This window comes from Oncorhynchus keta, chromosome 32, assembly GCF_023373465.1.
Source record: "Oncorhynchus keta strain PuntledgeMale-10-30-2019 chromosome 32, Oket_V2, whole genome shotgun sequence".
NCBI lineage: Eukaryota > Metazoa > Chordata > Actinopteri > Salmoniformes > Salmonidae > Oncorhynchus > Oncorhynchus keta.
Window position 1 is genome coordinate 22417492 of NC_068452.1, and position 25204 is coordinate 22442695.

Here is a 25204-nt window from a genome sequence, read left to right on the forward strand (position 1 = left end):
CCTCTCCTCTCCTCTCCTCTCCTCTCTCTCTCTCTCTCTCTTTCTCTCTCTCTCTCTCCTCTCCTCTCTCGCTCTCGCTCTCTCTCTCTCTCTCCTCTCCTCTCTCTCTTTCTCTCTCTCATCTCCTCTCTCTCTCTCTCTCTTTCTCTCTCATCTCCTCTCTCTCTTTCTCTCTCTCCTCTCTCTCTCCTCTCTCTTTCTCTCTCATCTCCTCTCTCTCTCTCTCTCTCTCTCTCTCTCTCTCTCTCTCTCTCTCTCTCTCGCTCTCTCTCTCTCTCTCCTCTCCTCTCTCTCTTTCTCTCTCTCATCTCCTCTCTCTCTCTCTCTCTTTCTCTCTCATCTCCTCTCTCTCTTTCTCTCTCTCCTCTCTCCTCTCTCTCTCTCTCTCTCTCCTCTCCTCTCTCTCTCCTCTCTCTTTCTCTCTCATCTCCTCTCTCTCTCTCTCTCTCTCTCTCTCACACACACACACACGCACACACCAATCACAGAATCACAGTCACAAAAGCCACGGCCAAACACCTGCCCTGAGCTCCACACACGAGCAGTCTCTCTCCAGCAAAACCACTTCCTGATTGTGCTACTCTGCCCTCCTTTTCATCTGAAAGGACTGTGGTCTCAGTGCATCACTCTCAACCACCAACTGCCCAACACATGCAGGGGGAGGAGCGCAGCACGCACATACAGGTGTTCTGCCTCTGGCACAACAGGCCAGCCATGATGACAACAATAATGATGATGATGTCCAAGACAATGATGTAGAAGAATGTTGTCTGCAGAATGTTTTTCCCCCTTTGACCTCAATATACAGTGCGCCCCTCACAGGGTAAAAGGTCATATCGAACGCTAATGATTAGAAATTAAATATTCGTACCTGAGAGAGAAGGCTCTCCACTGGGAACCAAATCACACAAAGGCTTATTGTTTGAGATATTGCTCCATTTACAGACTGTGTCGTGTCCTGGATCTTTTGATGTTTATCTCCGATCTCAGTGATTAGACATGAGCATTCTCTGCTCCAACATAATGAGCTCTGCTCTATTAAAACATCCAACAGGTCACAGGTTGACACAAGCAGACTGCTGGCTCATATAGGACGCCACATAATGACTGTTTATCAATATTTACCTTTATTACATATAATTGCTTTACAATAAGAGGGGGGTGAAGAGGGAGCGAGAAAGGACGGGAACGCAAGAACAAGACGGAAGAAGGTGAAAGAGGGGAGAAAGAGATATGGCGAGAAACATAAAGAGGGAGAAGTCGATGGAAGGATGAGACGGGGGGATCGTTTGGAGCCCAGGAGGCTGATCTCCTGCTGCTGCTGCCGCTGTTGTTGTTTTATAATGAACTCCTAAAGCCTTCATTTCCCCCACTGCCCTGAGTGGAGGGGGCTACTGAGTCCACTGCCATCTTCTCACGCACAAGCCCCCAGGGACAGGACTGAGGCAGCTCAGAGTTGGGAGTCTGGGGAGCTCCAGAAGGGGGGGGGTAAACATACACGTGTGTGTGTGTGATTGTATTTCTATGTGCAGACTGAAAACAGCAAGGTGAGGGAAGATAATTGTTTTTGCATATGTGTGTGTGTGTGTGCACCTGTGGTTAGCATAATGAGAGTGGTGTTTGTGTGTGTTTATAGTCCCAGTGTTCATGTGCGAGTGTGTGAGGCTGGCCAGGAAGGCTGGATGTGCTCAAACTCTTCACTGTCATCCTGAAACACAACAGAGGCGTGAATGACATACACAATGTAGGGTGGCAGTAACACTATCCGCCCTGTGTCTCTGTTGGCCGGGTTCAGTGGGCGGTGACTATGCTGGGCTGGGCTGTGGAAATGTGTCATGCTCTGATGGATGAAGACGAATTGAGCTCTGAGCCTGGACATTTTGATTCATGTATTTGTATGATACATTTGCGTTGCTTAGCTAATGCCCTTATCCACAGCAACATACACAGCTTTCAGGATTATATATTACTTATTTGTACAAGTACAACAGATGTTAACTGGAGCATAGTGGGTTAGGTAGCTGGGTACCTTGCTCCAGGATACATACCTACAGTGGGGCAAAAAGGTATTTAGTCAGCCACCAATTGTGCAAGTTCTCCCACTTAAAAAGATGAGAGAGGCCTGTAATTTCCATCAAAGGTACACTTCAACTATGACAGACAAAATGAGGGAAAAAAATCCAGAAAATCACATTGTAGGATTTTTTATTAATTTATTTGCAAATTATGGTGGAAAATAAGTATTTGGTCACCTACAAACAAGCAAGATTTCTGGCTCTCACAGACCTGTCAATTATTCTTTGAGGCTCCTCTGTCCTCCACTCGTTACCTGTATTAATGGCACCTGTTTGAACTTATCATCAGTATAAAAGACTCCTGTCCACAACCTCAAACAGTCACACTCCAAACTCCACTATGGCCAAGACCAAAGAGCTGTCAAAGTACACCAGAAACAAAATTGTAGACCTGCACCAGGCTGGGAAGACTGAATCTGCAATAGGTAAGCAGCTTGGTTTGAAGAAATCAACTGTGTGAGCAATTATTAGGAAATGGAAGACATACAAGACCACTGATAATCTCCCTCGATCTGGGGCTCCACACAAGATCTCACCCCGTGGGGTAAAAAAATCCCAAAACCACACAGGGGGACCTAGTGAATGACCTGCAGAGAGCTGGGACCAAAGTAACAAAACCTACCATCAGCAAGGGCATTGAAGATTAAACGTGGCTGGGTCTTTCAGCATGACAATGATCCCAAACACACTGCCCGGGCAACAAAGGAGTGGCTTCGTAAGAAGCATTTCAAGGTCCTGGAGTGGCCTAGCCAGTCTCCAGATCTCAACCCCATAGAAAATCTTTGGAGGGAGTTGAAAGTCTGTGTTGCCGAGCAACAGCCCCAAAACATCACTGCTCTAGAGGAGATCTGCATGGAGGAATGGGCCAAAATACCAGCAAGTGTGTGAAAACCTTGTGAAGACTTACAGAAAACGTTTGACCTCTGTCATTGCCAACAAAGGGTATATAACAAAGTATTGAGATAAACTTTTGTTATTAACCAAATACTTATTTCCCACCATAATTTGCAAATAAATTCATAAAAAATCCTACAATGTGATTTTCTGGATTTTTTTCTCATTTTGTCTGTCATAGTTGAAGTGTACCTATGATGAAAATTACAGGCCTCTCTCATCTTTTTAAGTGGGATAACTTGCACAATTGGTGGCTGACTAAATACTTTTTTTGCCCCACTGTACATATAGCAAGGTCCCCTCCTGTAATTTGAACCCTCGGGTCAAAAGTCTAGTCTCTGTCACATTTCCTCCTCTAAGGAGAGGGTACTGCAGGATAGCATCAGTGTGTATGCCCAAACCACCAAACCAGGCCACACCCTACCCAGCCATGGCAAAATGGAAGTGGTGAACAGAGCGATGGATTGAGTGAAGGAGAGCGGGAGAGAGAGCGAGAGGGTTGGGGAATACGGCATGGGGTAGGAATTTGGAATGTGAAATGACTAATGCAATTGCTCAACCCACAACAAGAACATGCAATGCCTAGAGCCATGACAGGGCTGAGTGCATACCTCTATGGAGGGGCCTACCACTGAAGTATAGGTGGCTGGATGGGGAGTTACTACTGGTGGTTGACTGGGAGGCTGTTGATGAGTCTGGATACAAATAGGTGTTAGGGTAACTTGTGCTGTAGTATGGGTGTCAGCAGAGGAGACATGGGCATTTTACTGATGACCTTTGAGGCAAAAGTGAGCTCTACTGAAGGTTCTACAGGTAGAATTCACAGGTAGAACTCATGAAAGTCCCACGTGAGAGAATACCTATGCTGTGTTTGTTTTGTGTAACGCAGAGTTTTACGACATTGTTTTCTGACACTGTCACGTCTCAAACAGTGCAGTTTTCCGTGCTGGGTTGAAGTAGCACCCTGAGGGAGGCCGTGTGGTTCCTCGGAGACCGAGCCAAGGCCTCAGAGACAAGTACACAGAGGAGAGAAACATAAATAGACAGTAGATATGATACAGGACAGATGACAACAACTGCTTTAGTGAATTCATTTCACACAGCAAAGATTCCTCCCATCCCCTCAGCCTGTGTTCGCCCCCCAACCCCCTCCTCAACTTTTTGTTGCTGAGAATATTCCTTCACGGCAGGAAATGCAAACGTGTACTGCATTCAAGGTTTAAAAGGCTTTTAAAGTTTGTAATTTCCACTTAAAAAATGTCCGATTTGATTAGCCCTAACAAAAAAATGCATCAACCCCTTTAAAAATGTCCATGAATTATAATCCACATAATAATTCACATTTCCTGTTGCTGCAGGATTATTTTCCTGCTGGAGCAAACTTGCTCAAATTAAGATCCGACACCTGTAAGCCCTTGGCAATCCTTTCCTCCATGTCTGAAGGCTGCTGAGGGCTGGGAAACTGGTGGGGGAGGCTGTTCCCATGAGCCCCATGGCTGCAGTGAAGGAACACCTGGAGCACCAACACAGCTGTTTGCTCTGCAGCTAGGGTGATAGGAGACCACGATAAGCCCCCTTATACCTCCCTATCTGTCTCCCCCTTTCTCTCAGCTCCATGATGTGCACACACAAATACAAAGAAGTACAACACACACACACACTACACTGACACTCTCACACAAAACCCACACACATTCACATAGACTACATACACACACACACACACACACACACTTTTACACTAATCATATGCTGCTCATATTCTGTTCTTTAATTTACTCCTACTATTATCTATAATCTGATATCTGGATGCCTAGTCACTTTACCCTGCCTTCATGTACATATCTACTTCAAATACATCTGCACATTGATCTGGTACTGGTACTCCCCGTATATATCTCCATTCTTGTGTATTTCATTCTTCTTGTTACTATTTTTCAACTTTGCATCGTTGTAACAAAGCATTTCACGGTTAAGTCGACACCTGTTGTATTCGATGCATGTGACAAATCAAATTTGATTTGACATACACACACACACACACACACGCAACAGTGTAGGCCTGACCTCCATTACAAGCACAAATAAAGCTTTCCCAGATCAACAAAGTCCAGAACAGGAAAATAGAGATAAGGTCCAGAGCTCTGTGTTCTCAACACATGACATCTGGTGCTGCTATGAACTCATACATGTATTCATACTGTATGGGATATTTACATTCGTGTGGTATCACCTGAAATTCTATTTGATTGTAAAACTAAGATTTTTTGTTGTTGAAAGATTACCCTTTGTACAGATGTAGGATCTTATTATGAACCAGTTTTCTACACCAGGAAAAAAAATCCTGCAGCAACAGGACATGTGAATTATAATGTGGATTATAATTATTGGACATTTTTTGCCAGGCTTGATTCATTTTTCGTTAGGGCATATCAAGTCTTACATTTTAAAGTGGAAAATACAAACTTTAGAGGACTTTTTAAACCTTAAGTTTGCATTTCCTGCTGTGTGGGAAAATTCTCAGCAACAAAAAAGTGATCACATTAAGATCCTACATCTGTAAAATCAAACCTCTAAATTATTGGATAATAATCAAATATGTGGACACAAAAGTGTTAGTTGCGATATCTACATTTTCATCATAGAACCAATTCATTCATTTCAGTATCACAATTAAAGTATTCATCAATCTATCATCTATCTTTTCTTTTGACTTCCTCAAAACCACATTTTAAGACTCATTGACACATATGACTTGATGATGAGTGTGTGATTAAACCCTGGTGCATGACTGTGGGTAGGAAGCTGTCACTCTGTGTAATGCTACTGGCAGGCAGGGGAAGCCGGGTGAGGTGCTATGTTGTGCTCCTCTCTGTGCCATGTTGCTGTTTACCTTCTCTCCCTGGGAGAGCAGAGTGCAGGGAGACGGCATGTCATCCAGTCATGGGGGTGGACATGATCTCTCATCCTCACCGAGACAGCAGAGCGGATGCTCCGGGGTCTAGGTGTCACCACTCCTAGGTGGTATGGCCACAGGGCTGTGTGTGTGTGTGTGTGTGTGTGAGGCTGACAGCTGCATGATCCATGCTCCCTGTGCTCTCTCAGGCCAGAAAGGCAGCAGGTAGATGGGGGGAGGTGGGGGGGAGAAGGGGAGAGAGAGAATGAGAGAGGAGAGAGAGAGACTCACCAGTATCTTCAGGGCAGTCATTTCACCTCCTCCTCTCTCTGGGTGGGCACGCCCCTCTCACCTCCACACCTCCATTACAGCCAAAGAGCAGAAACAAATGCCAGTCGAACCCCTCTCCCTGGTCCCCATAGACAGAGACCTTATGAATTCTCCCTCTCTTTTTTGACAGGTACTCATCTGCTTTCATTCAACCTTTCATCACGGCTTCAAAGACAAACTGATAATTTCCCTCAGGAGAATGAGAAGATCAGTTGCCTTCCTAAAAATTACTGGTATCCAAACATCGTTGCCCTGAAGCAATTTAGCTCGTCATAATTGGGCTCTTCATTTTGTCTCTCCGGGTTTATGATTGTAGAGTTATAATGTATTATTTTGCCTGAGAAGGATCGTTCAGTGCATTAAATATAAGTGATTTAATAACATATAATTTTCCCTTTATGTTTAAAACAAAGGCATAGGGGACTCATTCAGTGGGACGGGTGAGTTCCTCTACCTAACAACAGTGCTGCTGCCATGGTGTCTAGCCAGGAGAGGGAGACTGATCCGGCTCAAAATCCTCTAGTTCCAGGAAACTGCTTTTGAAGGCCCCAGGGATCCAGTGCTGGCATCAGGAAATAGGGTGTCTTACTGGTGGTTCAGAAAAGGGGCCACACACACACACACACACACACACACACACACACACACACACACACACACACACACACACACACACACACACACACACACACACCATCTTCACACTAGACCTATCCTGAAAACCACAACAACAAACCCTAACTCAACCCTACCTACACATTCCTTCTTTGTCTCTTTCCCCATAGGTGGGTTCAGTGAATGATGTACCTGGATGTAACAGAACAGGGGAGTTTAGCAGGAGCGGGGTTGAAACGGACACATGATGATGACTTGGTCAATCAGAGTGAAGTGAGCAAGCTCCACATCTGGAGTCTAGGTGTCAGTATCTGCCTGTAGTGCTCAGGTGTGGGGGGGGAGACCGGTAAACTCTGCTCCTCCTTTCTCCAGGGTTAGGGTTAGAGCACAGACAGTGAGGACCCTACGACCTCAGAAGGGAGGCAAATGCGGTCAACATAATCTGCCAAAGGGCTTGTAGGGGCCCTTCCTCTCCTTCTCTACTTGTCTGAGCTACATGTTAAATCTAAACATATCCCACCACTGCCCTGGGGAGGTGTTATGACAACCGAAAATGGTGAGCAGCAAGAGCAAGAAGTGGCTTGAACATGAATCATGTTTTTTTGACATGTGGGGGTGGGTTAAAACAGGCCTCTGTTGAGAAGCAAGTAGCCTGGAGAGACAAGTGTCAACCATCAACCAACAGGCCCAGCAAACCATCTCTCTCATGATAGGTCGGTTGTGCTGTGTGGGGTAAACAATAACACATTATAGAGACATTAAGAGCCAATTCCCCTGAACATATAGTATCTGTCAATGGGACACCTGCGCTTGTTTGGCTGCTCTGCTCATACCCTCATGCATCTCCAGTGGTAGGCTGATGGAGTGTGGGAGAGAGCAAGAGCTGATGTGAGGTGTGGTTTTGTAGGGGTGCCAGGGATAGCCCCAGGATGATTCTCTCTTCTGCATCACTAAGGATCCATTGTTAACATCTCAGGGGGGGGGGGGACACCACTCAGTCGCAGCATAATTCTGAGTAATCAAACCTGTCTGTTTTCACACACTCATTGAAGGGGAGAGAGAATTTGATTGGCAGCTTAACAAACAATCTGACACCTTACCTCATCCTCATTTATCCTGGGTGCAGACATTTGTGACTTCTCCCAATCTCATCTGCCCATGGAAAGTTTGATATCATTATTGTTGGTCTGTCTGTATCCGCGGGCAGAGGAGGGAATCCGGGATGGACAGACAGGTGTATTCTGACACCAATCTGTGGAAAAAGGAGCAGAAAGCACACTGTCTGTGATTCAGATTAAGGGTATGATATATGACATGTAAAAAGCTGAAAATAAATGTAGTTCAATAAATATGACTTTTGTTACGGTAGTCTAAGCATCAAATGAACCAAAATAGAAACATGATTTCAAAGAATCACTCAAATCTAGAAAGCTCACTTCCACTTCATAAATGTAGACTATTATCATTCCATATTTTGGTGGTGAAAGGTAAGAGAGAAAACATGAATATGGTTTTAATTACACTAACTTTAAATCATTTTATTTTGCATTTTCCTAAATTTCTTCTTCTTCATTGTTTGATTGGAGCTGTCGAGCTACCTGTACCTGCCTCGTAGTGTCGCTGCAGCAGTTCTTTGGCCTTTATCACTCGGTGGAGCTTCCGTTATTCCATTTCCGTACACAAATCTTCTCAACTGATGACGTGTGCTTTGCACAAAAATCAAATTGTTTTCAGTTTCACAATAAAACCGGATAAAGGTATTCTTCTATAAACCGAGGGTATTTTTTGTGGATTGTGTCTTGAAACATAAAAGGAAAATGGAAACATTGTACCATCAAACAAATAAGTGAGTGTTTCTGTTCTCTTTCAAAACATTAAGACCGCTAACGTAGCTCAATTGCCTTACAATATACCGCGTTACTGTAACCAGCTGGCTAGCTAACAGCATTTCATGACAAAGATAGTTTTAACTAACCCCTTCCATTATTGGTTATGATCTCAACAGGAAATTAGCTAGCCAACCAGCTAATAGATAGCCATAGATCGATTACCAACAATATTTAAACTATCACTACTATAACGGTACGTCGCGTTCAAACCAACTGGGAACTCAGAAATATTTGACTTTAGTGCATTCAAAACTATTAGGAACTCGTAAAAAACTAGTTCTGACTTGGAAACATCGTCATCCAACTCTGAATTCCAAGTCGGAAACTCGAACATCTTTTAGAGTTCCGATTTTCTGACCTAAAGATCACTGACGTCATGATTTTACCTTTTTCGCCCCCCAAACCCGAGTTCCCAGTAGTCTTGAAAGCACCATTAATTCACTGTCTGTAGTTTACGTATCTAGCGTGTGTATTAAATTGTCACATACCATTGTCTAGTTCCTTGTCTATTCAATAGACCTTTATCTAACATTACGTTTCCAGAGCTTCCATAGACCTCTGTTTAAGATTTACGGTAGCCTAGGAATAATTATATATCTTTGCTCTCTGTCCTCTTTGATCAGGCAAATACAGGAGGTGCAGTCGCTCATGGGACGCCTGGAGAACACAGATCGTCAGTCTGTCCACTGTGAGTTCACTCTTTCTAAATAATGGATATCTTCTGCATTCAATGAATGTTGCAAGTGTCAACCTCCCAGAAATGTTCCATATGCACAAAAAGTTCAAAAATGTGTTTACATCCCTGTTAGTGAGCATTTTTCCTTTGTCAAGATAATCGATCCACCTGACAGATGTGGCATATCAAAAAGCTGATTAAACAGCATGATAATTACACAGGTGCACCTTGTGCTGGGGCCAATAAAAGGTCACTCTAAATGTGCAGTTTTGTCACACAACACAATGCTACAGAAGTCTCTAGTTTTGAGGGAGCATACAATTAGCATGCTGACTGCAGGACTGTCCAACAGAGCTAATGCCAGATTGAATGTTTATTTCTCTACAATAAGCTGCCTCCAACGTCGTTTACAGAATTTGGCAGTACGTCCAACTGGCCTCACAACCGCAGACCACATGTAACCAGGCCAGCCCAGGACCTTCACATCTGGCTTCTTCACCTGCAGGATTGTCTGAATCCCAGCCACCCAGACAGCTGATGAAACTATGGGTTTGCACAACCGCAGAATTTCTGCACAAGCTGTCAGAAACTGTATCAGGGAAGCTCATCTGTGTGCTCGTCGTCTCACCAGGGTCTTGACCTGACTGCAGATCTGCGTCGTAACCGACTTCAGTGGGCAAATGCTCACCTTTGATGGCCACTGGCATGCTGGAGAAGTGTGCTCTTCACGGATTAATCCTGGTTTCAGCTGTACTGGGCAGATTGCAGACAGTGTGTTTGAGCGCCCCGTGGTGGGGTTAGAGTATGGGAAGGCATAAGCTACGGACAACGAGCACAATTGCATTTTATTGATGGGAATTTGAATGCACAGAGATACTGTGACGAGTTCCCGAGGCCCATTGTGCCATTCATCCGCCGCCATCACTTCATGTTTCAGCATGATAATGCACAACCCCATGCCGCAAGGATCTGTTCACATTTCTTGGAAGCTGAAAATGTCCCAGTTCTTCCATGGCCTACATACTCAGCAGACACGTCGCCCATTGAGCATGTTTGGGATGCTCTGGATCGACGTGTACGACAGCGCATTCCAGCCAATATCCAGCAACTTCTCACAGCCATTGAAGAGAAGTGGGACCACAATCAACAGCCTGATCAACTCTTTATTTGCGCTGCATTAAGAAAATGGTGGCCAGATACTGGCTGGTTTTATGATCCAGGCCCCTACCTTTTTTTACAGTATCTGTGACCAACAGAGGCATATCTGTATTCCCAGTCATGTGAAATCCATAGATGAGGGCTTAATGAATTTATTTCATTTTACTGATTTCCTTATATGAACTGTAACTCAGTAAAATATTTAAAATGGTTGTGTTTTTATATTTTTGTTAATTATAAATTTGGAATTTACAACTAGGCAGTATTTACATCTTTCCCCTTCTCCAGTGTTGTGCAGCCCTTTGAGCCAAGCTGTGCCCTCCCTTCCTACTGATTGTTTTGGGAGGTGGGCAGGGCGGGCAATGTTCTGTGAGCCAGGCTGGTGCCAGGGCAGGAAGCATAGGGGTGGCAGGGAAGAGGGACGACTGGGAAGTCTTCTCTAAAGATAATGGTGGCAGCCAGTCGGCCGCCCAGTTGTGACAATGACATCATCTCGCATGTTAGAGGGTGGAAGGATGCAGCAGGCGTCCGAGCGAGGAGTCACTCAGTCAGGACAGGAGAGGGCTGGGGGACAAGATGGTGCTAGTCCTTTTAAAGGGCAGATAAAAGCTTCCCACAAGCCTAGTGCTGCTGTCACCTTGGAATCAAATGCTATCTAGAATCTCAGCAGTCTGAGAATGAAACGGGTGTAACGATAGATATCTGACTTCAAATAAGAATCAGTGGCTGATTTGTCTTCATGAAGAGATGATGTACAAGGCCCTTTGTTTCAATGGGGATTAACTTCCTCTGCGAAGTTTGAGGAAATAACACATTTGCTTTCATCCTCTCTTGGATTCACCTGAAACCGTGGGGCTGGTAACATGGAATGAGGAAACTAACTACAGTGTGACAAACCACTGACATCATCTGTCTTGTCTGATTTGTTACAATGAAAGTAACTTTAACATTTTATTTTGAATAAGATTGGCCTATTTTGGGAGTGAGACAACTGTTCAGGGTGTGTTTAATTGTGTGTGTGCTCTCCAGTGTTGGAGAACGAGCTGCAGGCCAGAATCGACCAGATCTTCAGCCATTTGGAACGTCTGGAAATCCTGACTAGCAAAGAACCGCCAAACCGGCGTCAGAACGCCAAACTGTGAGTACTCATAAACTGCATCGGTCTCCCAAATACACCAGAGATGGCATGGCGATGAATGTTTCATAAAGATGGGTGGGACTGGGACGAGGTCACAGCTAGATGAAACGGGCAGTGTGTTTCTCATCCCCTGTGGCGACGCGGATCTGTGAAAACATTCCCTCGGCAGCCCCGTCATTCACCGGCATTCCTGCCGCGTTGGGCAAGGCGTCACTTCAGAGCCGGGTAAACAGGCCCCAGGGGACAAACTGCTGCGCCCCGTCCCACAGCTCTCCTCTGATCTCTGGACAGCTACAGTACGCTGGGGCCGCAGGGCTGAGCCACAAGCAGGTGATGCTCAGGAGGAGCGGGAGAGAGGGGTGGAGGGAGACAGGCCCTCGGGTGTTTCAGCCAGGTGGAGAAGTAAGTCAGATTGGGAAGAAGGCAGGCATGTTGACTTATCTTAATGATGATGATAGAAAGCTTTTATTGAGAGCTAGAAGACATCCATACAGTGCAGATGTCATGAGTTAGTGAAGAAGGAGTGACTGAACCACAGTCCTGGAAATGGAGCTGGAGGCAAAGGCTGACTTTCTACCCTCTGAGATTTCCTCTGCCATTATTCGGCTGGGGGGTAAGAAGAATGTGGTCTCTGTCTGTGTCCCCTCCGCAGGCGGGTAGACCAGCTGAAGTATGATGTTCAGCACCTCCAGACAGCACTGAGGAACTTCCAGCACCGTCGCTACTCACGAGAGACCCAGGACCGAGAGAGGGAGGAGCTCATGAGTCGTACCTTCACCACCAACGTCAGTAGTAGTGGCCCACTCATCTCCCATGTAGCACTACAGTAATGTCTGCAGTCATGTAATGATAATCTAAAACATGAATACTAACTCTGCTTGACAGACCACAACTGGTGTAACATGGGCAATTAAACCAAACACATTTATTAGGGGAACATTGTTGAGATGTTACCGGTATTGTCCCCTACAGGATGCAGACACCTCCATCCCCATAGACGAGACGTTGCAGTTAAACTCCAACCTGAACAACGCACACAGAGGCATGGACGACCTCCTGGGCAGCGGCAGCAGCATCCTCACCGGACTCCGGGACCAGAGGGACACGCTCAAGGTGTGTGTGTTTGCTCACATACGGGCCTTTCCCAACAATGCAGAGAGAAAAAATAGAGAGAGAATGAATACACAATGAGTAACGATAACTTGGCTATATACACAGGGTACCAGTAATGAGTTGATGTGCAGGGGTATGATGTAATTGAGGTAGATATGTACATACAGGTAGGGGTAAAGTGATGAGGCTACAGGATAGATAATAAGCATTAGTAGCAGCGTATGTGATGATTCAAAGAGTGCAAAATGCTGATAGTCCTGGTAGCTATTTGGTTAACTATTTAGCATTCTTATGGCTTGTTGGTAGAAGCTGTTCAGGGTCCTGTTGGTTCCAGACTTGGTGCATCGGTACCGCTTTCCGTGCGGTAGCAGAAATAAGTCTATCATTTGGGGGCTGGAGTCTTTGACAATTTTCAGGGTCTTCCTCTGACACCGCCTGGTATAGAGGTCCTGGATGGCAGGGAGCTCAGCCCCAGTGATGTGCTGGGCCATACGCACTACCCTTTGTTGTGGATGCCAAGCAGTTGCCATACCAAGTGGTGATGCAGCAAGTCAAGATGCTCTCAATGGTGCAGCTGTAGAACTTTTGAGGATCTTTTTTTCTTTTGACACTTTGCCAAGGAACACTGACCGTGACACGGCAGGGCAGGTCCCTGTCCACGGTATCCCAGAGAGAGGAATCAGTATTCCAAAACAAACCCCCGGTTTCTGTCCTCTGTAACGATCACTATGTGTAGTAGAAGTGTGTGGTGCTGGTCGTCAGCAGCAGGCTAAGTACATATTTCTTGGGAGGAGAAGAGATGGTGTTCCTGGTGAAGGCTGCTGTAGGCCTCCTGTTATCAGGGCATCTGGTGATCAGATGGGCTGGCCGTGAGAAACAGCTGAGGGACAGACCGGGAGGACAGAATGGCTGGGTGTGGTTCCTCAGACAGCCTCACCCTAATCAGTTGAATAGAGCTTTGTCATGACCAGGCTAAATGCAGGTTATGATACGACTGTGTTTACAGTATTCCCACAAACAAACAGCAATGAAGCAGAATACCCATTAATAACTAACTTCAGCTTGTTCTTCAGGAAACAACAGCACAATCAATGGAACTTCAGCAGCTAACGTTTGATGTCTTTTCTCTCCTCTGTCTTCCCTAAATCCAGGGGACCCACAAGAAGATGCTGGATGTGGCCAACATGCTGGGTCTGTCCAACACGGTGATGAGGCTGATCGAGAAGAGGGCCACCCAGGATAAGTTCATCATGATTGGAGGGATGCTGCTCACCTGTGTGGTCATGTTCCTGGTGGTCAAGTACCTGGGCTGACCATGACCGCAACTGCCACCACAGTTTTGCGTTGGTCTTGGACATTTTTGCACAATAAGCCCATAAGATACGTGAACGGTGATAAAATAGGCTCGTCTTCTAATCGGAGAGTTCCCTGAAAGTATTGGTTCCGATCGGAAGGCGAGGAATTATCCCTCTTTTAATTTCCATAGGTTTTGTCACCCACTTCTATTTCAACCACTCTTTGTTTGCACCAGGTAAATGGGTGTTAAGCAAGACATACACACTGAGTGTACAAAACATTAAGGATGCCTTCCACCTTTTGCCCTCAGAACAGCATCAATTCATCTGGGCATGGACTCTACAAGGTATTGAAAGCATTCCACAGGGATGCTGGCCCATGTTGATTCCAATGCCTCCCACAGTTGTCAAGTTGGCTGGATGTCCTTTGGGCGGTGGACCATTAGTGATACACACGGGAAGCTGATGAGCGTAAAAACAGCTTTGCCGTTCTTGACACAAACCAGTGCGCCTGGCACCTACTACCATACCCTGTTCAAAGGCACTTTTGTCTTGCCCATTCACCGAATGGCACACATATACAATCCATGTCTCAAGGCTTACATTTAAAAAAAAAATCCATATCCTCCATGTATACTGATTGAAGTGAATTTAGCAAGTGACATCAATAATGGATCATAGCTTTCACCTGGTCGGTCTGTTATGGAAAGAGCATAACTCCTGACACCTGTGTCCCCCTTAAAGTGGGTGAGATATAATGAGTTCATTTCCTGACTGGCCCTTATAGACATTTCTGGGTGTCAAAATATTCTCCATTTTTGCCTTCTCCCCTAAACTGAATTTCCTTGCCTTAGTCTCCCCTATAATGAATTTCCTTGCAACCATAATTCCAGCTTAGTCTCCCCTATACTCCATTTCCTTGCCTTAGTCTCCCCTATAATGAGTTCTCCATTTCCTTGCCTTAGTCTCCCCTATAATGAGTTCTCCATTTCCTTGCCTTAAGTCTCCCCTATAATGAGTTCTCCATTTCCTTGCCTTAGTCTCCCCTATAATGAGTTCTCCATTTCCTTGCCTTAATCTCCCCTATAATGAGTTCTCCATTTCCTTGCCTTAGTCTCCCCTATAATGAGTTCTCCATTTCCTTGCCTTAGTCTCCCCTATAATGAGTTCTCCATTTCCTTGCCTTAGTCTCCCCTATAATGGTGGTTTCATCTTCACCATCTATTTGAAGCGTTATTTGACTGTTTGCTGCTCTTTTCCCCAAAAATGGACAGAAAAAAAGTTCTGGAAATGGATGAAAAGCTTATGTTGCACCTCATCACACATCCTAATGACACTGCCTGGAGAACACTTATGTCAGATGAACCAATACATGTATGTAGCCCAGGGAGGAAGAGGGCAGTTAACAGGGACCTGTGCAGAAGCTACAGACCGATTTAGTAAGAACAAAAACACAAAAGTAATGAAATATTCTGCTTGTCATGTTTTCAGAAACTATCTATACAAGGTGTATTGTCGTCACACTTTCAAAATGTAAATTGTCTGGACATTTGCTTGGCCCTAGTCTCACTATGTTAGTGCAACCAAGGTTCAAATTGTTATTCTCTGGAGATCAAAAATTAAACATTTTAAAAACAACTGGTCTTAAATCTGTCTCTGAAGTGTACATTATTTTCCATGTAATCTAGCAATTAAATTAGGTATGGGTCAAAACTAACAATGGACATAAAGTATTGTTTAAATATCTTGCTGAAAATGTCAGAAACTGTCATATGATATGGAGTTTACATTTACAACAGTAAAACTATTGTTTGAAACAGGATTATTTTCAAGACTAGTACTTAATTGGGCCTAGTCTGGGGACCTATCCGGACTGTGCATAGGAACCCCTACCATCACATCTGACATGTTAGTAATTTAGCAGACATGCTTATTCAGAATCACTGACAGTACTGAGTGCATATTTTCTTTTTTTCACATTTACAAATACAATCCTGGGAGACCAATAAGCATGGAATGTTCCAGCAGGTAGATAAACTATGGATTAAAAGTTTTACACTGAAATTAGAAAGTCTGACTCCTGGTCTTGATGTACAGCTAGCTGTAAGTGAGGCTACATAACTTACTGAGCTCTGGCGCCATCTAGTGACAGCTCGGCATTCCATAACCTTCAGAAGAGTCAAAACAGATGTAAAATCTTCTAGACTTGTCCTCTAGTCTAAAAAGGGCTGCATGCAATATGCAGACATCTCAAGAAGCTTGTAATGAGAAATTCATTTTCATTGCAGTTTGCCACAGTAAGTAGCGAATGCATGTTTGTGCTGGTATCTGTTACTATAACGTACCATACTGGATTTCTTTCCCTATGTATTGCTCACAACCCTTACTCATACCACTGCAGACTACGTTTAGCTGGTGAAGAGTGAAGACAGACATGTAGCAACTCAAAACTCTTTATTTGCTGACGTCATATTTAAAAAAGACATACCATTGCTGCCTCTTACAGGCAGTCCCATCACCCAATCCTTCCCATACAGGATAATAGTTCAGAAAATGTCTTGATAAAGTATTCCTGTCCATCTTTGTTCCTTCAGTTATTTTTTTTACAGTAGCAACAAACCCCTAGAATGTTATTGGGGTTAACTACAGCAATTTTATTTACATTGAGCAAAAATGACAAGAGGAAAAACATTTTTTGAGGAGCATTTTGGAAAATAATTTAGAAATAAAAAAAATACAATTATTGCAGTATCCTACAATCATACATTTGTTACATGATGCGAAAGCAGCATCTTGATGTACAGATTTCAGTGCAAGTCATTTCAAAATACAACCACTACCACTTGGAACAACATGACCTTTAACCCTACAGCAGGGTGTGATCCCCCCCCACAGTACCTCCAATAAAAACATGAGCTTTGCCCAACCTCTTATCGGTGTTCCCCCACCAGTGACCATTTTCATTTCCTTATGGGCAACATTTCATTAGTCAGTAATAAAGAACATCCCTTAAATGCCCATCATATTAGAGGGATACTTCACATTGCTCAGTGATCTATGTACACTATACCGTATTACAAATTGTTGGTGAATATTACGGGTCATGAATAGAGCAAGTAGTCATGTGAGAAAATTAGATATTAATGACAACAGAATTTAGGCAGTAGACTAGAGCCACCAGATTACATTACAAAGTCAAGGCTGTTTCCAGTCATGGATGTCACCCTAAACCCCCTCTTGTCCCCATCTCATCTCCCCTTTCCTTTCCCACAACACCATCCTGCTTATGGCTTCAGCCACTGTGTCTCTTTGGCTGTAAAAACAAAGAAGAACATTGACAGCAACAATCAGTTATAAACTGTGGGACAAAAAAAAAAATACTCAGAGGTTTCTGATTCTATTTTTTCTTTTCAAAACATCTTAGATTTGAGGTTGCCTCAAACCCTCCTCCACCCTGTCCAGAAACCTCAGGGTGAATGTCAGGCAACTGTTAGGAGGGGTCCATTCAAAGAGCCCACAGTAAATGTCTGTTGTTTACCTCTGCACAGGCAGCATATCACAGCACCTCTGTCTGGCCAGTGGTCTAATGGTGGCCATTTTGATGATATTCTCATAATCACCTGCTGCCACTACATCTCCCTCTCTCCATGTTAACTCAGATGTTTAACCAGGCCTGCTCTGGCCAAAACCCTCCTCTGATGTGGACACATGGCTCTAGTGAAGGTCTTTCTCAGGAGCCGTGGTTAGGGGGGTGCTGGAGGTCCTGCCCTGAGAAGATGGGGTGCAGGAAGGGGTGGAGCTGCAGTGCGGCTGCCGCAGCGGCGTTAGTGTGCCGGGGGGCGAACAGCGTTGGGTAGAGGGATGAGTGTGGTATGTGGTGGAGGGCTAAGGGGCTGTGGTGATGAAGTGCTGAGGCTGGGATAATGTGTATGGGCTGGCCAGAGAGGAAGGCTGTGTGGTGGGCAGGGATCAGTCCAGCGTGTCCCACTCCCAACTGGTGGCCCAGAGTGTGGCCTAGAGAGTGGCCCAGGTGAGACAGGGAGATGGGGGTGAGGTGGTGCTGGGGGATGTGGTGGACCTGGGCTAACTGGGGGTGCGGGTGGGGTCCGTGTGGGTGGATGCCCATGGCTGCAGCCTGAGCAGCATGGTGCTGCTGGATGAGATGTTGTACTGTGGTGAGGGAGGTAGCTGAGGCTGCAGACACTGCAGGCTGGTGGATCTGGATCATCTGCTGCTGGGGGGGAGGGGGTGCCGGCTGCAGATGGTTCGCTGCTGCAGCCATGTTCGCTGCAGCCTGTGCTGCTGCGGCTGAGGGGAAGGTCTTGATGTGCTTGGCCAGGAGCTGCTGCTGGATGTGCTGCTGGGCGGCCTGCTGCAGCTTGCCGTACTTCTCCATCTCCTCTGGGGTGAAGGTGATGGGCTGGCTCTCCAGCGGGGCCAGATCGTCCTCCTCTGCCTCCATGCCCATGTCCTCCTCCTCCAGGCTGGGCGGGGGGTAGTTGGGGTAGGCGTGCATGGGGGTGGCTGCTGCTGCATGTCAGGCATGAGGGGCTCCATCATGGGGTTTGGGAGGGGTCCTGTCCCGGCTCGCCCTGGTATGGGGGCATCAGCATGGAGGGCTCCTGATGGAACAGTGGCCGGGGCTCATGAAGAACCCGTGCGTCCAGGGTGAGGTGGCGGGCCTCCTGAACTACTACTACCGTCTCCTCCACTTTCTTATGAGCTGGTTGAGGGGGAGGTGGTGGGGGGAACTCCCGGATGGGCTCCATCAGGATGACCTCTGCCACAGCATCTGAACCTTTCCCTGCTGATGACTTCTCTCCACCATCAGGCCGGGTCAGGGGGATCGCAGGGAATTTCTTCCCTGCCTGCAGCTTACCGAACAGGGGCAGCATGGACTTATTGCCCAGAGCTGGAGGCAGTTTGGGCCCAAAGTAGCCCGATGGTGGGTCCTTGATCTTGGCGCCAGTCTTGGTCCCTGTGGTTGTGACATCAGATCCCTTCCTGGACTGGATCTTATCCAGAAGCTGGCGGGCGGTGAAGTGTGAGGAAGAGTTCCTCTGGTCTCCTCCTCCTTCTCCCCTGGACCCCCCTGCCCTCTGGCTCTGGGAGCTGCTGTTGCGGTTTGGGGCTCGTGATGAGGCAGAGCGGGGGACTGGGAGCGGTAGATGCAGGAGCGGTTGAAGTCTCGGCGCCGTGTGGCGCTGTCTGCCCGGCCCCTGTGGGCCCCCTGGCCTCCCCGACCCCGGTGAGGGGAGCCCTTGGTGGAGCTGGAGGAGCGGCTGGCTGAGCTGTGGCTGCGGCTGTAGCTGCGTCTCCATGACCTGGCGCTGCTGCTGCGGCTCCTGCTGCTAGAGCTCCGAGAGCTGCTCCGGTGCCGCCGCTGGTGCCTCTTCCTGCGGCTGTGGCTGCGTGAGCGGGAGCGAGAGTCCTCCGAGGACGAGGAAGAATAGTGACGTCTTCTGGAGCGCCGCCGCCCGCCGCTTCCCCGTCGATCGTACTCTGAGTCAGAGGAGCGCTTAGAGTGTCTCCGGTGGCGCCCCCGTCACTGTCTTCACTGTAACTGTCTGAGTAGCTGCGGCTGCGCCGGCTGTAGGCGCTCGAGGAGCGCTCCGAGCTGCTGGAGTCTGACTGGCTACGGGAGGCCTGGCCGCGGTGCCGCCGCCGGCTGCTCCCTCGCCCGTCTCCCCGATGTGACGAGTGGCTTCGGGAGCGGCCGGAGTCCTCGCTCTGGTGCCGGCGCCCCTCCCGGGGCGTGGACCTGCGGCGGCTGGATCGGGAAGCTGAGCCTCCTCCTCCTTCCTCCTCACTCTCACTGCTGGGTGGTCTGCCTGGCCCGGGGCTCTTCTGGGCCGAGGAGGAGCAGGAAGCGCTGGGTGGGGCGCTGGGGTCTGTCTTCAGACGCTTGGTGCCGTTGTGCTCCTCAGAGGGCTTGGCCTCATCAGAGCCTTTCCCTGCCCCACCTTCCTCTGCCCCGGACTTCTGAAGTGCTTCTTTGGCTGGTCGTTTCCTCTTCCCAGGTTCCGCTCCTGTAGCAGATCCTGTTCCTGCTGGTGCTGGGGAGCACTAGAAACCGTTGCGGCTACTGCTTTATCCTCTTTAGGCTTTTCCTTATCACCACCACCTCCTTCTTCCCCCTCCTCACCTTTGTTTTTGCTCTTCTTTCGTTTGTGTTTTTTCTTTTTTTTGGTTTTCTCTCCTAGGATCTCAGTTTCCGCGTCCCCGTCCACTATGGCTCCCTTCTCTTTTTCTTTGCGCTTGGAGCCTTTGCCAGATTTCTTATGCTTCTTCTTTTTCTTCTTTTTCTTCTTCTTGGCTCCGCTTGTGCTACTCTGTAGCTTTTGCTCCTCAGTCTCCCCTTGGGAACCCTCTATTTTTAAGGAGGGCTCCTCCTTACCAGTGTTGTCAGTGCTGGGCCCAGGGGTGGTGGTGGCAGCAGCATTCCCCTCATTGACTGCAGCAGCTGCCTCAGGATTGTTTTTTTTCTCAGCTCCTTCACCAGCGGGCTTGGAGGACTTTGCTGCTCGTCCAGCACGGGCCCCTTTGTTGCGGGACAGTTTGAAGTCGAAGTACAGGGGGTTGCAGCTGTAAGAGAGGGCGGGCTGAGCCTTGGTAAAATCCAGCAGCTCCGAGGGCCACTGCAGAGTGGTGCTCTCGTCTTTGCTCAGGACCAGGAAGAAGGGACCGGTGGGGATTTTGGGGCCCAAGTTGGGCCCTGGGACTGGGGTCCTCCTGCTTGTTGTCTGGTTCTGCGTAGGGGCTGTTGTGGGAGGAGGGTCTGTGAAGCTGGCAGAGACCTCTTCAGTCTTCAGTTTAGGTGATGTGGGAGTAGGAGTGGGCTCTGTGACTGTGGGAGTAGGAGTGGGCTCTGTGACTGTGGGAGTAGGACTGGGCTCTGTGACTGGAGCTGCAGGAGTTCTCTCTGGCTCCTCTGATTTGCACTCAGTAGCTTTTGGCTGTGTCTGCTCAGAAACCTCTGCTACCACCTTTTCTTCCTTCTCTTGTTCATCTTCTTCTTGCTCCCTGATCTCACACTGGTCTGTGGCCTTCATGAACACCAGGAACTGGAAGCGGGGTTTGACTCTGCAGTGAGTTGGTGGGATGTAGTGGTAGTACTCAGGCTCCTGGCCGGCCCAGCCTTCCTCCTTCTTCATCATCATCTTCAGCTTGTTGAGAGTGGAGGCTAGGGAGGTGCCATCATCCTCTTCCTCCTGCTCTGGTTGTTCTTGATGTAGTTGCTCCTCCTGCTGCTCCTCCTCCTCCTCCTCTGGCCCTGCTGTTCCATTCCCCCCTCCTCCCTTGGGGCTCTCGGTGCTGCAGCCTGAGGTCTCCTCCTGTCCCACGGCCTTCTCCCCTCCCTCCTCCTGTCCCCCCCTCCTCCTCGTCATCCTGATGGAGTTTAGCGAACACTGCTGCGACCGTCTCCAGCTTCACTGGGGGTTTCTTGGCGAAGGAGAAGGACACGCTGACCTTGGAGGCCCCGGCCGGGGATGAGCTGCTCTTCCCCAGGGAGAAGCTGACGGTGGGGCTGGTTTGGGGGAGGCCTGACCCCCACTGCTCTTCTCCTCCACTGACAAGCCCTCCATGGCAGTGTCTGCAGGGGGACATACTCAGGGGTTACAGCACTCCCCTCTTCACCCTTCTCTCCGTCTACTGCCACGGTGGTGGGTTTGAACATGGGACCACTTCCCGGGGTACTGAAACACAACGATAAAGAACATATTAAAGTAAACTGTTTAATGTGTTGTGTTTTATCCAGAACACATTTTTTATAATAATTTTTCTTTGCATATACATCTGCATTCCTGCACTAATAGAAAGCAGCCACACAGCTATTAGACTGTTAAACAGCCATCACAAGCACATTAGAGGCTGCAGCCTATAGGCATTGACTAGGAATCACTGGCCACTTTAAGGAATGGAACTTTAATAATGTTTACATATTTGGCATTACTCATATGTATATACTGTATTCTATGGTGTCTTAGTCCGTTCCGCTCTGACATCGCTCATCCATATGTATATGGTCTTAATTCATTCCTACTAAGATGTGTGTGTATTGGGTATACGTTGTGTCATTTGCTAGATATTACTGCACTGTCGGAGCACAAGCATTTCGCTACACCCGCAATAACATCTGCTAACCTAATCACGTGTATGTGACCAATAAAATCAAATGTGATATTATTCATTATTGGGTTACAGCCTCCACTTCAGCCAGTAGAGGGCGGTTGAGTCTGCAGTATATACTGTAGCATGTGCTCACCAGTTCTGCTGTTTTTGGGTCATTGTCATGCTGCTCAGCCAGCTCAATGCCCTGGCTGAGGGAAGTAGGTTCTCACCCAAGATTTGCGGTCTGGCCCATCCATCGTCTCTTTGATGCCCTGTCCCCTTAGACCCCCTGCATGTTTCCACCTCCATGTTTGACGGTGGGTATGACACGTTTCTCGGGGTCAAGGCTCTTCTCTGCTTCAGCTCCTTAAGCCTCTGCAGCAACACGGGTCAGATGGAGAAGAACAGGGATGAGGGAGAGAAAGAAAACAGCTAAGGATTTCTGCATCCACAATAAGGTCAATGGTGCAACACCATTCAACAAAACCATTTTATATCTGCAAAGCCCTCTCCACTGAGACAGGCTCCTTACACTTGTTTCTGGAGGGTCTGTGATTTAAGGCTCGGTTACTCTAAGCACCTGTACACGGTGACAGGAAACCCAGTGTGTGTAGGGCTGTAGCAGCGTGGGGGTCAGCGGAGGTACTCCTCACCTGCTTATGAGCGTGGTCGTACGAGTTGATGTGGTTGTCAAACTCTTGGTGCTTCTGGTACTGTTTCTCACACAGCTCACAGTAAAAGTTGGCCCGCAGGTCTTCCAGGGCTTTGGCGATGGCCTTCTCCTTTTCCACCTGGTCCTATTGTTGGGGTCAAGGAGGACAGGAGATGTACTTTCCCCCTCACTGACATTCTATACAGATTAGAGATGAAAATGATGACATATCTTGTGTTACTCATCTCATATGTATATATCTGTATTCTATACTATTCTACGTCTTAGTCCGTTCCGCTTAATCGCTCATCCATATATAGTCTTATTCAGTCCTACTTTGGTACTGGTTGAGTAATCCACAGGAAACTCTATGGTTGTTTATCAATGGAGGTTAAAAAGTTCAATAACTGAAAGAAATGACAAGGTAACAAATTGAAGTGTACAAGGATTGTGCTCGCAGGTTGTTGTTTATACAGTGCATTCGGAAAGTATTCAGACCCCTTCCCCTTTTCCAAATTTTATTACATTACAGCCTTATTCTAAAATGGATAAAATAATTGTTTCCCCCTCAATCTACACACAATTCCCCATAATGACAAAGCAAAAACAGTTTTATTTTTACACAATAATTAAAAACAGAAATATCTTATTTACAACATCCTTGAGATGTTTCTAGAACTTGATTGGAGTCTACCTGTGGTACATGATTTGGAAAACTATACAAAAGGTCCCACAGTTGACAGTGCACGATGTCAAAGGAATTGTCCATAGAGCTCCGAGACAGGATTGTGTTTGGCGAGGCCTACAGATCTGGTTGGGGTCAACTGTAGGGCAAAAAGATGTCCGAGTGACATTGATACAGATTAGAGATGGAAAGATGAAATAACATCCTAAGATTAGAGCCTGTATAATCTGGTCTTTATTCTCCTATCATAGGGCTCGGTAGTGGTTGAGTAACCCACAGGAAACTCTATGGTTGTTTATCATTGAGGTTAAAAGTCCAATAACCAAAATAAATCAATCACATAAGGTAACAAAGCGTACAAGGATTGTGCTTGCAGGTAGTTTTTATACAGTGCATTCGTTAAGTATTCCGATTTTTTTCAAAATGTTGTTACATTATAGCCTTATTCTAAAATTGATTAAATAATTATTTTCCCCTCACAATCTACAAACAATACCCCATAATGTTGTATTTTTTTATTTAATTAAAAACAAATGGCACATTAATTAAAAACAGAAATACCTTATTTACAAAAATATCCTTGAGGTTTCTACAACTTGGAGTCCACCTGTGGTAAATTAAATTGATTGGACATGATTTGGAAAAGGCACACACCTGTCTATACAAGGTCCCACAGCTGACAGGTCCCTTAGAGAAACAGTGATCTCCATCATTCTTAAATGGAAGAAGTTTGAAACCACCAAGACTCTTCCTAGAGGCAATCAATTGAAAGGGCAGCAGGTAGCCTCGTGGATAGAGCGTTGGGACAGTAACTGAAAGGTTGCTGGATCAAATCCCCGAGCTGACGTGGTAAAAATCTGTCGTTTTGCCCGAGCAAGGCAGTTTAACCCACTGTTACCCAAGCGCCGATGACGTGGATCTCGATTATGGAAGCCCCCCCGCACCTCTGTTTCAGAGGGTCAAATGCGTTCAGTTGTACAGGATTCTCTGGTCTGATGAAACAGAGATTGAACTTTTGGCCTGAAAGCCAATCGTCACGTCTGGAGGAAACCTGGCAGCATCAATCTGTGGGGATGTTTTTCAGCAGCAGGAGGGATCGAGGTGCAGAAATACGTTTCTGGAGACCTGCACCTACAAGACAGTGACCCGAAGCACACAACCAAGTCAATGCAGGAGTGGCTTCGGACAAGTCTGTCAGGTTGTCCTTGATTGGCCCAGCCAGAGCATCTCTGGAGAGACCTGAAAATAGCTGTGGAGCAATGCTCCCCATTCAACCTGACAGAGCTTGAGAGGATCTGCAGAGAAGAATGGGAGAAACTCCCCAAATACAGGTGTTCCAAGTTTGTAACGTCATACCCAAGAAGACTCGAGGCTGTAATCGCTGCCAAAGGTGCTTCAACAAATGGTTTTGAAATAAATGTGATATCAGTTTTAATTTTTTTCTGAATTTGCAAACATTTCTAAAAACCTGTTTTTGATTGTCGTTAGGGGTATTGTGTCTAGATTGATGAGGGACATTAAAAAAAAAAATACATTTTAGAATAAAGTAACAAAATTTGGGAAAAGCCAAGGGGTCTGAATACTTTCCAAATGCACTGGCATATGCCATTTCTGCAGATATACCGGTAACCCGCTAAAATAAATGATTTGGCACATGCATGACAGTATAAGCATTC

The 25204-nt window shown here is 46.7% G+C and overlaps 2 protein-coding genes and 1 long non-coding RNA gene across 4 annotated transcripts in view; 2 read left to right on the forward strand and 1 right to left on the reverse strand.

Annotated features, from left to right (window-relative positions):
• Nucleotides 1-8473: 8473 nt before the first annotated feature.
• Nucleotides 8474-14787, forward strand: gosr2 (golgi SNAP receptor complex member 2). Its single transcript, XM_035762323.2, has 6 exons — nucleotides 8474-8656; nucleotides 9323-9387; nucleotides 11563-11671; nucleotides 12324-12456; nucleotides 12644-12784; nucleotides 13936-14787. Exons 1-6 carry the CDS (start codon nucleotides 8628-8630, stop codon nucleotides 14095-14097), a joined length of 639 nt encoding a protein of 212 aa, XP_035618216.2. The 5' UTR covers nucleotides 8474-8627; the 3' UTR covers nucleotides 14098-14787.
• A 191-nt stretch (nucleotides 14788-14978) lies between these two features.
• LOC127914488 (uncharacterized) lies at nucleotides 14979-15717 on the forward strand. Of its 2 annotated transcripts, none has more exons than XR_008088543.1 (2): nucleotides 14979-15081; nucleotides 15120-15717. It is a non-coding gene; the product is annotated as an uncharacterized LOC127914488 (long non-coding RNA). The 2 variants fall into 2 exon arrangements; XR_008088544.1 differs by having other exon boundaries at nucleotides 15194-15717.
• A 1780-nt stretch (nucleotides 15718-17497) lies between these two features.
• gpatch8 (G patch domain containing 8) overlaps nucleotides 17498-25204 on the reverse strand; it is a 49943-nt gene continuing 42236 nt past the window's right edge. The window contains 10 exon segments of the mRNA XM_052490265.1: nucleotides 17498-18598; nucleotides 18601-18645; nucleotides 18648-19226; nucleotides 19229-19621; nucleotides 19624-20130; nucleotides 20133-21450; nucleotides 21452-21649; nucleotides 21690-21889; nucleotides 22495-22566; nucleotides 22845-22988. Of these exon segments, the coding sequence (XP_052346225.1) occupies nucleotides 17810-18598; nucleotides 18601-18645; nucleotides 18648-19226; nucleotides 19229-19621; nucleotides 19624-20130; nucleotides 20133-21450; nucleotides 21452-21649; nucleotides 21690-21889; nucleotides 22495-22566; nucleotides 22845-22988 (4245 nt within the window). The 3' untranslated portion in view covers nucleotides 17498-17809.